The sequence below is a fragment of the Triplophysa rosa genome, linkage group LG25, assembly GCF_024868665.1.
Source record: "Triplophysa rosa linkage group LG25, Trosa_1v2, whole genome shotgun sequence".
In the NCBI taxonomy this organism is placed as follows: Eukaryota; Metazoa; Chordata; class Actinopteri; order Cypriniformes; family Nemacheilidae; genus Triplophysa; species Triplophysa rosa.
Genome location: NC_079914.1, coordinates 4,310,082 through 4,327,387, shown reverse-complemented (window position 1 = coordinate 4,327,387; position 17,306 = coordinate 4,310,082). Strand labels below are relative to the sequence as shown.

At 38.5% G+C, this 17,306-nt stretch overlaps 1 protein-coding gene across 2 annotated transcripts in view; it reads right to left on the bottom strand.

Moving 5' to 3' along the window:
• Nucleotides 1-247: 247 nt before the first annotated feature.
• Nucleotides 248-17,306, bottom strand: part of LOC130548858 (metabotropic glutamate receptor 7) — a 216,209-nt gene continuing 199,150 nt past the window's right edge. Inside the window, exons 9-11 of one of the 2 annotated variants that reach the window (XM_057325892.1) lie at nucleotides 11,194-11,440; nucleotides 8,971-8,992; nucleotides 248-1,785 (exon numbers count right to left, since the gene is read on the bottom strand). In XM_057325892.1, coding sequence (XP_057181875.1) covers nucleotides 8,988-8,992; nucleotides 11,194-11,440 — 252 coding nt within the window. In that variant the 3' untranslated portion in view covers nucleotides 248-1,785; nucleotides 8,971-8,987. The remainder of the gene's footprint in view (nucleotides 1,786-8,970; nucleotides 8,993-11,193; nucleotides 11,441-17,306) is intronic. The other variant, XM_057325891.1, reaches the window with a different exon arrangement.

Below are 17,306 nucleotides of genomic sequence, written 5' to 3'. Positions count from 1 at the left end.
TTTGGGCGTCAGAGGAAAAATCTAAACGTTTTTTTACATCAGAAAGCAAAAGGAAAATGTTTGCAAGGTGAACTGATTTGGATAATCTTTGAGTCAACATGAAATCGGAATTGAGCGTATTTAATTTCATAATACACATTCTGGGTCTTTTTGTGAGTGAGTCATCTGTGAATGTTGCTCCACAGATGATGCTGTTTGTCTTTATAATCTCCCATCACAATGTAAAAAGAAACATCTTTTTTTCTTTGACCACCTGCTTTTATTCTGGTTTGGAGCACCCACTTATCCAAGCATATCCTGTTTAACAGAATTAACATCGCAGACGTAAATTGGGTTGTTGACTTAAGTACAAAATGTGCTTCATTGTAAATCAAGCAAAGACTAAAAATAATAATAATAATAAAAAATAACCAAATGGTTTTATTTCATCTTGGTACATTCTTGGACAACACCACAGTATAGTTGCATGAGTGGCCAAACATAAAAGTCTTTCACAATATCAGCACATAAGCAGCAAGGGCAACATGAATATACTTAGTACAAACAGTATAAAACATACATGCTTTTTATTTTTTCAGATTTTTTTTAAATATATATTCATATCTTTTGCACAATTTCTCCATAAATTCAGGGTCAGAGATGTCAAGACAAATTAAAGCCATATTCTGCCTTGAGTGAGTGGATGGCTAAAAATTCATGAGACACTAACTGAGAAAAAAGATAAATAAATCAAAAAAGGTTTGAAATGATCAAAAAACAGGCCAGTGTGTGAGAATTGTGGTGAAATATTCATTTACTTCAACATCAAACATATCAAGCATGCATTGACAACTGCTACATGAACACTTTCTTTAAAAGAATTCGGAAACACCATCAGTTCTGAAACACCGGGGTTTACATACTGCAAAACCATCTCTCACTAAAAACACAGTCGATGGTCTACGAACCCTTACGGACATGGTGGAAACGCTGAAAAACGGGAGACATTTATAAAGAAAGGGGAATGAACCAAATGGTATTCCGTAAAATAAGTGAAAACCCCCCCCCCGGAAAGTATTCTCATAGAGATCTCATAGAGAAGAATATGGCTTTAATACAATGTGCATTCAAAAAAGCAAAGAAAACCTAAGAAGTCGTCAACTGAAACGTAAAAATCCAACAGCAAAAGGTAACAGAAACGCTGAGAGAAACACACGAATTCGCACGGAAAATCTGAAAAACTTGCAGTTTGGAAGTACATGTAAAGATGAGGAAAAGGCCCCGGGGCCGGCATTCCGAATCCGTGTCATTCCGTCAACGTGACACCCTGAATAGTCTGTGACGTCTTATCAAAGGTCTGTCACGGCAAGTGCAACCTACGTTGACTGGCAGACGTACGAGTCGTGTTGTGCCATTGTATAACCACATCAACCAAGCTTGATCCATGACAAAAAATAAAAAATACAACAAAAATGTATTTTCTTCTTTGATTTGTGTTGCTGTTTCTTTTTTTCGTATGTTTTAAAGTTCTTTTCTGGGTGCTTTTACTCATTTCCAAGTGTTAAAGGTGTTTAGAATCAGCTGATATCCTCAGTCGTTGGTTTAGCTGAGGGCCCGATCACTGTCCAGGCCCTCAGGCAGAAGAGAGGTGAAAACGAAGGGACGCAAAAATCCTTTCTTCCCGCTTTACTTTGTGCCAAAAGCCGAGAGAAACCAAGAACTGTCATCGATCACCTTCTTCCTCTGCTGGAGGCCTTCAGATCACAAGGTCATTGTAGCTCACGTAATTCTTCTTAGCGGCTGGACCTGAGTGGAGAGGAAGATGAAAGATAGCTATTCATTTCTCACAAAATCACCAACGAGACATTGATTCCTGTCAGAAGGCCCGACAGCGACACTTTCAAGAAAGAAAGTTTAAAGACAGGACAAAAATAAAGTCCTTTTTTGTCCAGAAAAGTCAAGAGTTAAACGAAGGGATCGCTCACCCAAAAATAACAATTCTGTCATCATTTATTTATGTGGTTCATGACTATTTCTTCGCTGGAACACAAAAGAAGATATTTCGAGACATGTCTCAGTGGCTTTGTGTTCATACAATGGAAGTCAATGGGGGGGTCAGTGTTGTTTGGTTACCAACATTCTTCAAAATTCTGCAGAAGAAAGAAAGGTTAAGAATGACATGAGGGTGAATAAATGACAGAATTGTCATTTTTGGGTGAACTGTCCCTTTAGCAACATTTATAGTTTCATCACAAACTTCAAGGGAGTGCATAACTTGCCACCCCACATGAAAAAAAATCCATGGGACTAAATGAATCTATTTTAAATAAGCACATTTATCCACTTCTCCTTTTTTGCTCTTTTGCATGTAAATGAACTTCTGAATATTTAACAGTAAAGGTTACCACATATAAAGATCATTGTGGCCTTTAAGAGTCAGTAGCCGCCTTTCATTTTTGAGTTAAATGTCAGTCTAAAAGCAATCTATTCTGAAATGTGAGCTTGATGCATGCCTAGTCAGAAAACTGCCCGCGATATGTAAACACACATCACACATTTATTTGTATTCACTTCACAGGAATTAGGGTACAAGCAAAGACAACCCAGTTACTTCATAAAAAGTAATTTTGCAAAGTTTTCTTTTACTCACAGCAGAATTTAAGAGGAAATTATTGATGAGAGACTGAACTCAAACCTCAAAAAACGATTATTATTATTATTATTCACTTTGATTAATAATAATTGTATGTAATTATTATTCTATTTATTCTTTTATGTTACAAAAAGGTTTAATTTGTATTTATTTTGATTTTAGTATTTCCAGTTAATTTTACTGCCTCAGCTTAAAAAAGATCATTCTGATTCACAGAATGGTTTTGGGATGTTAAAATAATGTTTGTGCTTGTAGTGGTGCAGCTTTAAACAAGATTTTATCGTCTAAAAATACTGTTTCTCTATCAGTGCTTCGCTCATCTGCCACAGTATCATCTTATCTCACTATTTTTATAACTTGCTAACTTTCCTAATTTTACCCTCGGGTGCTTTCTATTATATTCATAAGACAATTTTCAACTGATGGGATTTAATGAATGAGCTCATCACGTAAGTAATTTGATTACATTTCTGTTAATCGATTGAGAGCCCTCGTGTAAATACAGTAGTACATTGTACAGCATTGAATACCGGGCTGTCTACTGTGACGGCATTACCCTGGAAGATGAAGGAGAGGCAATGTGACCCCATTTAAAGATCTCATTTGCCCCACCAGCTGAGTTCCGCCCAACCACAGAACTACAGACTATTTCACATTTCTTCAACTAATGAATCTTCAGACAGAAGCCATTACATCTCCCCTGACCTACAGCAGCACATCCTTACAGCTCGCCTCACTATAAACGTCTTAACGACTCACGTCTCACTCCCACAGTCCTCCTGGGACGGCCGGAGCATTGAAACGAGACTCATCATACCTGTCAGCTGTGAATGGAGAAAAACAAGAGCACTTCTTGCTTTGGGCTAATGAACTGTTCACATTGACATATAAATATATACTGCATATACATTGAAAAATAAATGTAATTTATTATTATTATTAGAAATAGTATCTTGCAAAAGTAACTAACTTCAATACTGATAGTCGCTGTATTGCATCGCCCTTCTTGCACACACAATTTTGTTTTACATTTTGGAACATATTTGAACACGCCTACATTGCACTGCCGATGTTTGCCTTCACCCGACTCAAATCGGCAGCTATCGTTTGGCTTCATTATGACACAGTACAGAAAAACTTTCTGTACGATTTGTTCGTAAAACCTTCTTATGAAACATATTGTGACTATTTACATAAAAGTGCAAACATTATGTAACTGTTCATTATATAAATTGGTGACGCGTCAATTTACAATTTATGCCGCATGGTGTTGCAATTTACATACGAATGGTTTTATGAACGATTTACAACAAAATTCTCTTTGAGAATGAGAAACAAATTAAATTAAATGACTTGTGGCCACGGTGACTTTTTCACTGCAAATCGGTATCAGTGTAACGTCCCATAACAACTTCAAATGTGCATCTATAATAGTGTAGTGTACGCTTCTGAGCGCTTGACTCATCTAATCTTCACAATGGAAGAACAATTTTATAGCGCTCATTTATTTGATTTTATTGGAATGATATTATATTATGGGTCATTAACGTCTGTGAAATTGCTCACCCTCTCTTTTCATGACGGCAAGGATCATTAAGGTATTGAATATGATCACGAACTCCACTGCATCAGTTTTGTGTTTATCTTTAATGCAATTGTTCGCTTTGTACATGACTAATGAGTCATCACTGTTGCCAAAATGAATCTATACAGTACGTTGGTTGTGATGCAAACTTTTTTTAGTTGCATAATTTGTTTAACTTGATGTCGCAAATCGCATTCTTGCACTCAATTCCCCAGCCGTTCGTCCTCCGTAATGAAAACTGCATACCGTATGAATTTGCATGCGGCACCAAAATTGACAGGAATGATGGCGATAATTATGCCGCTCCGCTCTTGCCGATTCTGTCTGAACTACGTAGTTTTAGGGGCTATTCCCTTGGGTGTCAAGATATTTTAAGGTTTTCGGGACATCCCCATATGTATCCATAAACATAATTTAGAGAGGAAGAACATGTTACGAAGAGAAAGAGGGAGGGGGGACAAAGAAAGAGAGTGCTCAGGGACGGTCGACACAGATGGTTCACGGCTCTTTTGGGACCTTTGGCGGAGTCTGCCACGCCATCACGCCGGCTCTTGGGGAATTGAGCAGTGGGACTTGCGTTTGATACTGGGGATGTTTCACGTGTCATTAGATTACCATTGACATTTGAGCTCAGTCTCGTAACTATGATCAGCCACTGCTTATATACTTTCTTAAATTGGCAAATTAAGCTATAAAACTTTATAGCAGTAAAACCTTTTAATGAAAAAAGTGTTTTAAGTCACCTTAAAGTAAATTTGAACGTAATTTTGTCATTTATGATATCATGAGACAATTTCTTCCAGCGATTTGATTTAAACACACTGTCAATTAATTTAATTTAAACGTAATTAATCAAATCAGTGGTTCTCAGTGACACACAAATGGGTCGCAGGTCTGTTCCGACCAATCAAGCCCAAACAAGGTATTTATCGGTTGGTACAAGCTAGCCAAATTTAATTATGGCAACATGGTTAGTTGACATAACAACAAATAACTTCCAATGGTAAAAAAGAAAATTTGAATAAATTGTTGTTTTCAAAGGATTGTTTTTAATGGAATAAAGGATTGTACTTAGTGTTGTATGATAAACATTTCTGGTGTTAAATCACATATTCATGTCTAAAGAAACATCTGGATCCTTGGGTTTATTTTACCCTTCAAAATGTCCATATTTGATGCAAACAACCCAGTACAATAACAAGACATAAATGTGACTCAGGACACTAAAACCAGTCTTAAGTAGAATGGGAATGTTTGTGGAAAAAGCGGTTTCACATGTCCATTTCCAACCCCAGGATTTGTCCCTAAAATGAAAAGGTCTGTTATTACGTTATTTGGAAGGGTCATGAATATTAATGTTGAGCTCTGCTCTGATTGGCTGTTTCGCTGCGCGGCTCATGCCAGTAGCTCACACAGCAAACAGATCGCTACTGTCAGGCGTGAAATGGAAGAAGTGGATAAAATCACTTGCGGTAGGGGTAAATAATAATAGCAATATAGTGGGAATTGCCCCCTTCTTAAATCAGTATCAAAACACTGAGCGAAGCCTGCTTGATATTGTCACAGGTTCGAAAAACTCGCTTTTGCTTTCGTCATGTGACTCTCGCTGCTCTGTGCTTCAAATTGCATTGTAAACAAATATAATCAAGGCTAAAGGGGCATATAAACTCGCACGATACAGATCAGACGCGTTTGACTTTATAACTGTGCAGCACGCGTTGTATAAAGAAGACGCACATGAGTTTATAACTGAGAAGCTTGCACTGTACAGATGACACATCCCTGACTTGATAACCGCTCAGCTTGCGCTGTATAAAGAAAACGTCTCTCTGCGCAGCTCGCGCCTAGACGCGCCTCACTTCATAACGTTGTGGCTTGTTTAAAGAAGACAACTCGGTCACAGTTGGTGTTATGTTGGGATTGGCCTCTTTTTCAGTGGTCTTCTGCATGTACAAGATTTACATAAGAAGGAGGAAACAATAGTGTTCGAGGCTCAATCTACTCAGTGTAGCTGCTGCCCAATCTTTGGGAATTACCCACTCAAGTTTGGTATCTATGTGAAGCTTAGAATTTCAGTTTTCCATGACGTCATTACAGTGTACGCCAATAGGAAGTGTTAAAACTTGACTGTTTCTTCTTAGCAACGGCCTGCTACAGTGTCTCTGAATAACAACTTTAAAGGCGATTGTCTCAATGTTTAGATTTTTTTAGATATTGCCCTATCCTAACAAACCATACATCAATGGGAAAGCTTATACACTCACCTAAAGGATTATTAGGAACACCTGTTCAATTTCTCATTAATGCAATTATCTAATCAACCAATCACATGGCAGTTGCTTCAATGCATTTAGGGGTGTGGTCCTGGTCAAGACAATCTCCTGAACTCCAAACTGAATGTCAGAATGGGAAAGAAAGGTGATTTAAGCAATTTTGAGCGTGGCATGGTTGTTGGTGCCAGACGGGCCGGTCTGAGTATTTCACAATCTGCTCAGTTACTGGGATTTTCACGCACAACCATTTCTAGGGTTTACAAAGAATGGTGTGAAAAGGGAAAAACATCCAGTATGCGGCAGTCCTGTGGGCGAAAATGCCTTGTTGATGCTAGAGGTCAGAGGAGAATGGGCCGACTGATTCAAGCTGATAGAAGAGCAACTTTGACTGAAATAACCACTCGTTACAACCGAGGTATGCAGCAAAGCATTTGTGAAGCCACAACACGCACAACCTTGAGGCAGATGGGCTACAACAGCAGAAGACCCCACCGGGTACCACTCATCTCCACTACAAATAGGAAAAAGAGGCTACAATTTGCACGAGCTCACCAAAATTGGACAGTTGAAGACTGGAAAAATGTTGCCTGGTCTGATGAGTCTCGATTTCTGTTGAGACATTCAAATGGTAGAGTCAGAATTTGGCGTAAACAGAATGAGAACATGGATCCATCATGCCTTGTTACCACTGTGCAGGCTGGTGGTGGTGGTGTAATGGTGTGGGGGATGTTTTCTTGGCACACTTTAGGCCCCTTAGTGCCAATTGGGCATCGTTTAAATGCCACGGCCTACCTGAGCATTGTTTCTGACCATGTCCATCCCTTTATGACCACCATGTACCCATCCTCTAATGGCTACTTCCAGCAGGATAATGCACCATGTCACAAAGCTCGAATCATTTCAAATTGGTTTCTTGAACATGACAATGAGTTCACTGTACTAGAATGGCCCCCACAGTCACCAGATCTCAACCCGATAGAACATCTTTGGGATGTGGTGGAACGGGAGCTTCGTGCCCTGGATGTGCATCCCACAAATCTCCATCAACTGCAAGATGCTATCCTATCAATATGGGCCAACATTTCTAAAGAATGCTTTCAGCACCTTGTTGAATCAATGCCACGTAGAATTAAGGCAGTTCTGAAGGCGAAAGGGGGTCAAACACTGTATTAGTATGGTGTTCCTAATAATCCTTTAGGTGAGTGTATATTCAGCTTTCAGATGATGTATAAATCTCAATTTCGAAAAATTGACCCATAAGTCTGGCTTTGTTGTCCAGGGTCACACATGTAATTGAGTATGAGTAGGAAATACTGATAATATTTTTCATGAACATGGCTATATACAGTATTGTTTTTTAAAACAACTAACACAAAGAATTTTGAACAGAAACAAACTCTTATTCATACAGTGGCGCAGGGATGATGTATTTTTGTAGGCAAAACAAATGATTTAGCGCTGCACTGGTTCCGTCGATCAAAAACCAATGCATTTTTCCCATAGACTTTTTCAAGATTGCCAAAATAAGCTCTGTGATTAACAAAGGTTTATGATGCTGACATGTTTTGTCTATCAAGATAATCTTTACAAATGAACACAACATATGTTACTTTTGAAGCCTAAATGCAATCACCAGAAGTAAAAAGCTAACATGAGGCTATAAACAGACTAAAGCACGGTCGCGCTATATTAACATCACTACCATCAAGTGTCACGGATTGCGAGGACAGAACGTAATTGCAGACAGCTCTTTAAACAACGGGATAATGAATAAGGAAACGAGGGAGCGGGGCTAATGCGGAGGACGGGAAAGCACATGGCACAATGAAAGGCCATGTGCTTCCAAAACAAACACAAGAAATTCGGCTACTTCAGTAGCAACTTGTTACCAACCATCGTTTTTAAGACACTGTAAACGATTAAAAAACCACGAGCGGTGAGTTTTATGTCATAGAATAAAATTTGAAAATATTCAGAGGTTTTGTTAACCACAGACCTTATTTCAGGCATTTAACCAAAACCCCTTTCAAAAAACCCATTGACTTTGAGGCGATGGAACCGGAAGTGCTAAAATGCTAACTCGTTTCCGGGTTTTGGATACGTCATCCATGCCGTACCCTGTAACCAACTATAAACATGAATTTACATTCTACATACTTAGCCAACAGTACAATGAAAAAATATGGCAGTGATGTTGTTGTTTTATTATAAAGTGTACCACAATTTAGGTTTCCTGCACGGCACAATGTAACTGTAACATGGCACAGTTTTTTAGCTTTTCTGTGAATGAACTTCAGTGATTCTCCTTCAGCGGTCCAATTGAGTAAGGCTATGTGATGCTCATAAAGTTGTGTGTAACTTTCGTAGGCCGTGATTAATGGCAGCAAAAGACAGTTTAGCATTTCTTTCTCGTCCTTTCACCAAGCCTTAGAAAACCCAGCAAGGTCATAAAGAAAGGAAGAAGATTAATTTGGTCTTACCTGACAAATTATGAGAATTAGCCTGTTGGAGAAAAAACAGTACTTGGTAAGCTGTTCCTGATTGGTCAAACAGAAGCAGACCAAAGACTGGTACAACAGAAGCGAAACAAAGCTTCTGATTGGTCCAAACAGCCATAAAATGTAAAACTGACGTGAAGCTGGATGGCTGTGGTTTATATGCAGTTGTGAAGAAAGCAATGGTGAATGAAACAGTGTGAAATATGCCATTTTCCCTATTTAGTCTTCATGCCTAGTGTCCCGACTAACAATGGCATATCTGAGATTGCAGGTGAACTCTGCGAATGCATTGCCTGTGTCAGAAAAAAGCCTTAATTTCTGAAATTATCTTAATATCCCCAAATTGTTTTCTTTATGTGCCTTTATATTCAGACCACCAAGTTAGAAATGGCCTGTGCCTTTTCGGGTCAAAACAGCATAAACAACACCAAAAGTGCTTTTTATCTGCCGAAATTGCATTTCCTTTTCAAAGACCCGTGGCTTTTCTTTGACGGCGACTGCATGCTAATCCTCAAAGTTTAGAAAAACTTCTGCTCTATTACGCTGGTCCTGCGGTGTGCCACCCACCATCTTGTGTTCATCATTAGAGGAAGTGTGGTCATTCTCAGCAGACGACTTCATTCCATTATAATCCTACACGAGCTCATGCTGCAACAAGCAACAGTCCAAAGCAACACAACTTCAGCTCACTGTCACATTCTGGCAAACACGGCACACTGGAATACGAGCTCTTCATAACACCCGGCGGCTGGAGGTGGTTTAAGGTTCAAGCTTGGGCATAATGGGGATGGAATTTGTAAGTGATGTTTTTTTTAGATGTTGCTTTATGGAAACAATCTGATATAAGTGCTTAGGTAAATCACTATTTAGTAGAATTTTACATAAGAACACATAGAGTACAAATCTATACTGGCAAAGTACAGTTTTAAGGTTGTATATACCTATAAGAAAAAAATGCAGATGCAATCTCTTTCATTGCTTCTCCTAGACATCAGTGACATTAAATGGAGACAAAGATCTCAATTTCAGAGGAGATCTCAACAATGTCACAAACTGAGCTCAGATTTGTCAAGTCTGCCATGAAAAGTCAATATTATTGAATATATCAATTTGAACTCTCATTAAATTTACCCAAATCCAGATTATTTTACCTCTACAATCTACGTTCATTTTACACCTCCATACTTTTTTCAAGTATTTTAACAAATTTGTTTCATTTGTTTTTAAGCAAAAAAGCGGAGAAACAAGTTGAGCAACTCAGTATTTACAGTAAATGAAATCCAATGGGCAACTATATCAAATCGGCTGAGCTATAAAAGAGCATATAACACATTAATAAATATAAGAAATTTACTCTAGAAACTGAAATTTGTTCATGTACCTTGAAGTTGTTAAAAATATGCAATATTATATTGAGTGTTCTTATAAATGATCACATATTTCCAATGAACTAAATTTGATTTTACAGTAATTCTGCATAACAATTTAACAAGTCTTTGCTACATCATTTGAGCAACTTAGTATAAATGTACTGTGCACTGTCATGAACATTTGATATAGTCATTTTGTAATGTGCATAAATAATGTATACAAAAAAATGTTCGTCAACGATTTACTAATTTTAGTAAAATAAAATGAGTATAGTGTTTATAAATGACATTTTTAGGATTTTTAGCATGTCATCATGTCCATAATTTCTATTTAAGTCTCATTGTCACAGACTGATTGACTTATTTGACATGACTGCATGTCATTTTGCATCTTCACATATCTAACTACTACAAATCATAATTGTAGAAATGAAGCCGTCTTATTTGAGACCTCTTAAATGAAGATTAACAACAGTTTGTTGTGTAACAAAACTGTACTTTATATAACATCATGTGTAAAGATCTGCCAACTGCACAAAAGCGCCATAACAGGTGCAGTGAGACAGAAAACATGCAGAAAATAATGTGCAATAATCACATTATTTAATTGTGATGAACTTCCATCTGTTCATGGGATTCAAGACCTCAATTTTTATTTGTTCACGTTTTTACCTCTTTATTGCTTTTGATGCACATAAACTGTATCAATAACATTGTTACTCTACACGTTTCCATGTTATGTTAAAATACAGACAGAAAAAGAGGCTTGAATTCATCGAGCAAATGAAAGTTATCCACTCTGCCATTTACAGCAAATTAAAAATGTTTTACTTACTGTTGGGATCCACGTTTTCACACAGTTCGGTTTTGGCCTCGCCGTTGGGTCGGTCGCTGGGCTTGTGCGACAGGCGCGAGGACATGGTGGCCACCGTCACCACGGCTTTGAAGCTGCGCTTCCGTTTCTGCACGTTGAGCTCCGGGTGGAAGATGATGACGTAGACTTTGGGCATGTAGAGCATACCGAGGGCTACAGATGCGCTCAGATTCATAGAGATGGTCAGTGTGGTGGTTTGGATGTACAGCTTTGGAAAAATTAAAAGACGACGTGTCAGTCACAACAGGAAAAGGATTCTCCAAAGACACATAAATTATGACCTAAAAACAGACATAAATGTAAAATGTTGGTAGTTCATAAATGATACAGTCCATTAGCGAGTTCAACAAGCTCTAGTATGGTTTTCCAGACGGAATGAAGAATAAAACAAAGTTGAGCAGGCCAGTCAAGGTTGGTGTCATATTGGGAGCATTCAAAATACATGATATGAAATGGATGATAATCATCTTAAAAAACTTGAGTATCTTTTGTTGTCGGAGATTACAGCTCCTTTCTTGCACTTTTTTGTCCAAGTATTATAAGCAAGTCCATAGCACTACAGTAAAGATTTATTTCATGTGGCTGTCGAATAATTTATTTTAATTTATTCACCCTCATACCTTTAATGTGTTTTGTGCTCATACAATGGAAGTCAATTTCTTCAAAATATATTTTTTTGTGTTCTGAAGAACAAAGTCATACAGTTTTAAAATGACATGAGAGTGAATAAAATATGAAACAATGTATTCCTGGGTGAACTATTATCTAAAAAAGCAAAGGCTGGCACTAAATTCTTCAGATTTTAATAGGTCGGCAGAAGCCTGTAGACTGGTGTCAGAGCTGAGCCACGTTTGATGGAAGCTAGTTTTCCAGTCTCTGACAGTACGCCCACAAATCACCCACGGTCTGTCCGTTGTCTAATGCGTACTGCACACAAAACTGGCAAGTGTTAGGAGAAAATCTGAGATTATGATCTGATTGGCTGCTTGAACTGGAGTCATGATCCAGAAGTTGCCTGGAAACAAAATCATATTTTCAGGGTAGTGGTTTGATACAATGACTGTTTTCAAGAAATAAACAATCACTAAAGCTTGCAAGATTAGTACCATTGGATTGTTGAGCTTCCTTGTAACAAGTAAAACAGAAATTCAGTTTTCAACAATGTTTCTCAGAAAATGCTTACTGCGCCTTTAAAGTTTCGCTACAGAAATATTCTCGGATAAAAACTTTACATTCGTTTTGCACAAACAGCAAATATATGTACAGACAGCCTCTCTAATTCACAAAGAGACATGTCTGGATGTCTGTGTGAAGCAGTGTTAGTGTTGATCAGCGTTAATTACTGAGCATTTACTCCTAACGTTCTCTCTCATCTGAGACGTCTGAACGTGAAGAATCAGACAGCAATGAGGAGGTTCCGTGGATGCTAATAATGGAGTCAAACTCAGAGCAGCCCAGAAATAAACAGCTCAATAAAACAGCTTGTGGAACACTGCGGAGCTCTCATGGACTGAACATACATGGACTGAAAATCGAACAAATGAGAATTGTTCTCACATAGGCTTGGCTGGTATGGCGGTTTATACTGTATCGGCTTTTCCATCATTGGGACAAATGGTTTTGTTTCTCCGCACCTGACCTGACGTTTGCTTGTATTTTGGGATTACAAAATAATCACCTTGGAATTATATGCAAAGTTTGATATTTGTGTCAAAATTGAGTTATTCACATATTCTTATTCAGTGACTTCAACTTATTTACATCATGTGATGTTTATTTTCTTTACGTTGTGTACATTTGGGGACTTTTTTGGTTTTATCAACTAAGTCAAATGTAATGCAGAAACTTTGAAGCTCAATATCTCAAAACTGCTCAGAATGCAGAACCTTATAATCTCAAGGCGATGATTTGTAGTAGGAGTAGTACCACAAATGAAAAACAATCAATCAGTAAATGAAACTTGCGTGGATCGTCTGTTTCGTAAGTATCGATTGACAAAAAAAAAATGTATTATGTGTATGTATATCACCTTTGAATGTGGCTTGAATGTGTAGCATCCTCCGCATGCCACAAAAGAGCTCTCCTAAATGCCACACAGGCGTCAAGCCGTCATAGAAAGAAAGGGACTTATATAAAGTGACATACATCAGTGACAAACTGCAGTGTGATGCAGTCTTCTGTCACGCTGGATGAAGGTGGAAGATTTGGCACTACTGAGAAACGCAATCGTGGGAATCCAGTTTTTTTTATTTCGGATCGCTCTTTGCACAAAAGGAAAAGGCGGTTGTCGTCCGTTTTAACCACCTTACGCACTTTTTGTTTCTGTGTCAGTGGGTATTCCGACTTGAAAAAGAGCACAGGCAGTTAGACAAAAACACAATGTGCTCAACGAACGGCTCTCAAAGACCGATTTATCCTCTCCGCTTTCAACTAGCCATTTCAGTGACAACATTTACGAGTGGAACATCTCTTCGGCTAAATGCAGAAAAATAAAGCCTTCGGCAGACATTACATCAAAGCCATGTGCATATTTATCTTTTCAGCCAAGTCAAAACCTGGACCATTTGATGTTTGTGTGACACAAGCCTTTCAGGCCATGATAATACCGACTTTATAGCTCACCTTTCCTCAGAAAGTGTAGGTATTCATACCTGCGGTACAAATGTTCAGGAAAAAGTTTAATATTTGCACTGGAAATAAATATAATGCAAGAACTGTATGCAAACTCAGACATGTATACTTAGCCAACGTATTGCAAGCTACACTTTACCTCAACACTCAAGGGGGCGATACGGTTTACGTAGCTAACTTGGAAAAACAAATTGTTTCAACTAACTTGCTAAGTCGGATTCTCATCAAACTTTGACAAAAAGGTCTCTTTAAAAGAAAAGTTCAGAAAACACTTTGCATTAATGTCTGCTGTAGCACCCCTTGTGGCAACAATGAGAATACAACATGAACTTGCTGTCATGATTGTTGGGGGAAACATGGACAGAGGACCCAAGCGCAGACAGCGGGTAAGGGGTTAACGAACAGACTTTAATTATAAATACAAAACATGAAACAAAAACCCACGTGGGGGTAACACAACAAAACAGCAAGGGAATAAACAAGAGATAACATGAACATAGACTAACTACACTAAACTAGACAAGACTAAATACAATACTAGACATAAACTACAACTAACTACAACTAACTAAACTGGACAACACAGCAACACAGACCAGGAGGGTGCCGACGGACAGACAAGGCAAAATGAACCGACAGAAGACACAAGGGCATTAAGGGAACAAATCAAGAGGGAACAGCTGCATGAAACCATGACCAGCAATAATGATGAGACGAGAGGGCGGGAACAGAGACGAGACCGGAGAGAGTATGGCAAGCCGAGAAGGCCAAAATTACCTCCCTCCACATGAAACATGGGGTTCCGTCATGGTTCTGCCTCATCGTGTCATGTCTTTCTTGGTCTTGTGGCAAAACCATGACACTTGCGTTTTATTATGAAAAATCACGAACGCAATATGTCTTATGAATTGTGGGAATATTATTCAGAATATGAGTATGAAGTAATTACTATATAATCAATAAGTGAATTTCATTAATAATCATTGCATTGTGTTTGTTTAAATGTGTTTGCTGTGTTGCTCAGTGAAAATTACTGTCTAATATTAGAGTGTGTGTGACAGAAAAACAGGAAGCTAGCTTAACCGCAGAAGAGGAAGTTGACTGTGTGTACGTGTAGAATCATCACAGCTCATTTTGATGACTCTAACCAACTAACACACAAGAGTTATGAATTAATCCATTGCATATGTTTTAAGTATAATCATGAGTTTTGATGTGTTTTATTGAATTATAGGATTAAGAAACAATGCTGCATAATCAAAGTATTAGATGATTGAGTGTTTTTTACTGAAAGTATTTTTACATGTTGTCTTGCGATATGAAACTGTCTCTAGACGACACTTCCACTTTATTAGCAACTGACTACACGTTGCAAAACATGTGTCGTGCAGAATGTTGTCTTGCAGATATGCATGGTGATTGGTGCAGCACTCCTTACAAGGCAGGGGAGGAGTCAGAAGTTTGAACGACGTCACATACTGTATAAATATGCATGTCAGGAAATGATCTGGGTTGTTGTTGGCTTTTTGGAGGTCGTCTGACAACCCAAAGCTTTGTTACAACTTTTCACATCTGATAATAAAACCTTATATTACTTCTGAGCAAATTGTCTCTTCAAATTTATGAACATGCAGGACTGCCTTAAAAGTCCAACAATTGGTGACCCGTGACGTGATTTTTGAACAGATATCAGCACATTTGCGAGTGAGGGAACAGAATGGAATCCGGTTCAACACACAGGTCGACCTTAAAAAAACAGAGGTAAGCAGAAGCCTGTTTAATCGAAATTCTGCTTTTGAATATACTCAAATTGTTGTGTTGAACTAGATGAACATTCTGTAAGAAAGAAGTTACTGGTAAAATACGTAAAACACAGGTTTTAAATAAATCAGATGTGAAAAGGGCAGTTGTGGCCTAATGGTTAGAGAGTCGGACTCATGACCAGAAGGTTGCCGGTTCGATTCCCAGGGCCGGCGGGTAACAACTGAGGTGCCCTTGAGCAAGGCACCTTATCCCTACTTGCTCCCCGGGCGCTGTAGTGATAGCTGCCCACTGCTCCGGGGGTACGTGTGTTCACTACTCTCTGGATGGGTTAAATGCAGAGGTCACATTTCGTTGCCTTGTACTTGTACATGTGCAATGACAATTAAATGAATCCAAAATCCAAAAAGACGTTGCGTCATAGAAAATATTGAATTTGAGCGTGCGTTTGTATGAGACAATTGGTTGGAAACCAGTGGGACGGTATTCCCACGAAAAGCCTGATTGGTTTGGAAACCAGTGGGACGGTATTCCCACGAAAAGCCTGATTGGTTGATTGGTTTGGAAACCAGTGGGACGGTATTCCCACGAAAAGCCTGATTGGTTTGGAAACCAGTGGGACGGTATTCCCACGAAAAGCCTGATTGGTTTGGAAGCCAGTGGGACGGTATTCCCACGGAAAACCTGCGGGTTGGAGTCCCGTGAGACGGTAATCTCACGAAGCACCAGATTGGATTGAGACGGTATTCTCATAAAGTATTGATTGAAACTGGATAACTGTAATACTGTGGAAGAAATGTAAAAGTGTATAAAATTGTCTGTTATACGTTTGAATGTTGTGAAAATTAATGTGAAAGAGTTAATTGTGCGAGAAAATACTGTGTAATCGTTGAAAACCGCGAACAATAATTGTGTGTTAAATGTCAAGAGTTGAATGTGAAGACTGATAAAGGCGATTGAAGAAGAGACGTTGCGTCACAGAGACTTGTTGAGAAACTGAGACGTTGCGTCACAGAGACTTGTTGAGAAACTGAGACGTTGCGTCAATAATTGAGTTACTTAATTTGGAAAACTGGTCACAAAGACCACCTTATACTATAAATTGGAATACATAAGGCTGTAAAAGATTGTGAACAGTACAATTGTGTGTAAAATGGCTGAATTTCAAAAAGAGTGTGATGAATACGGATGTCAACCAGTATTGGTACAATGGCAAAAGGTTAAAGATATGTTATTAGCACAGACTGAGCCAGAAGACGGAAAGAAAAGACAGAAAGATTGATAAATGCTGGATAGCGTTATGTGATGATTTAGGGTGGGGCAGAGAGGAAAAAATTGTGACTCCTCTTGCACCAAAAGTTAGAGAGATGGAAGAGAAAGCCCATAATAAGTTACGTAGACATGTTGAAGAGAAAGATAAGGTTAAGTGGTATAATACAGGGAAACATCATAGCGAGGAAGAAAATCTAAAAAAGACATTAAGGATGTGGACTAGAGTTGCACTGACAACCACAGCACTCAGCTCACAGAAACCACAGAGTAGAGAAAGAATTGAGGAAGTGAATAGCTCAGCAGCTAAAGACAGACAGAAAGAAAAAACCGGAAGCATTCAGGCTAACCCAACAGCGCCTCCCCTTCAGAAACACATACCTTCAATATATCCTTCATTAAGCCATCCTCCG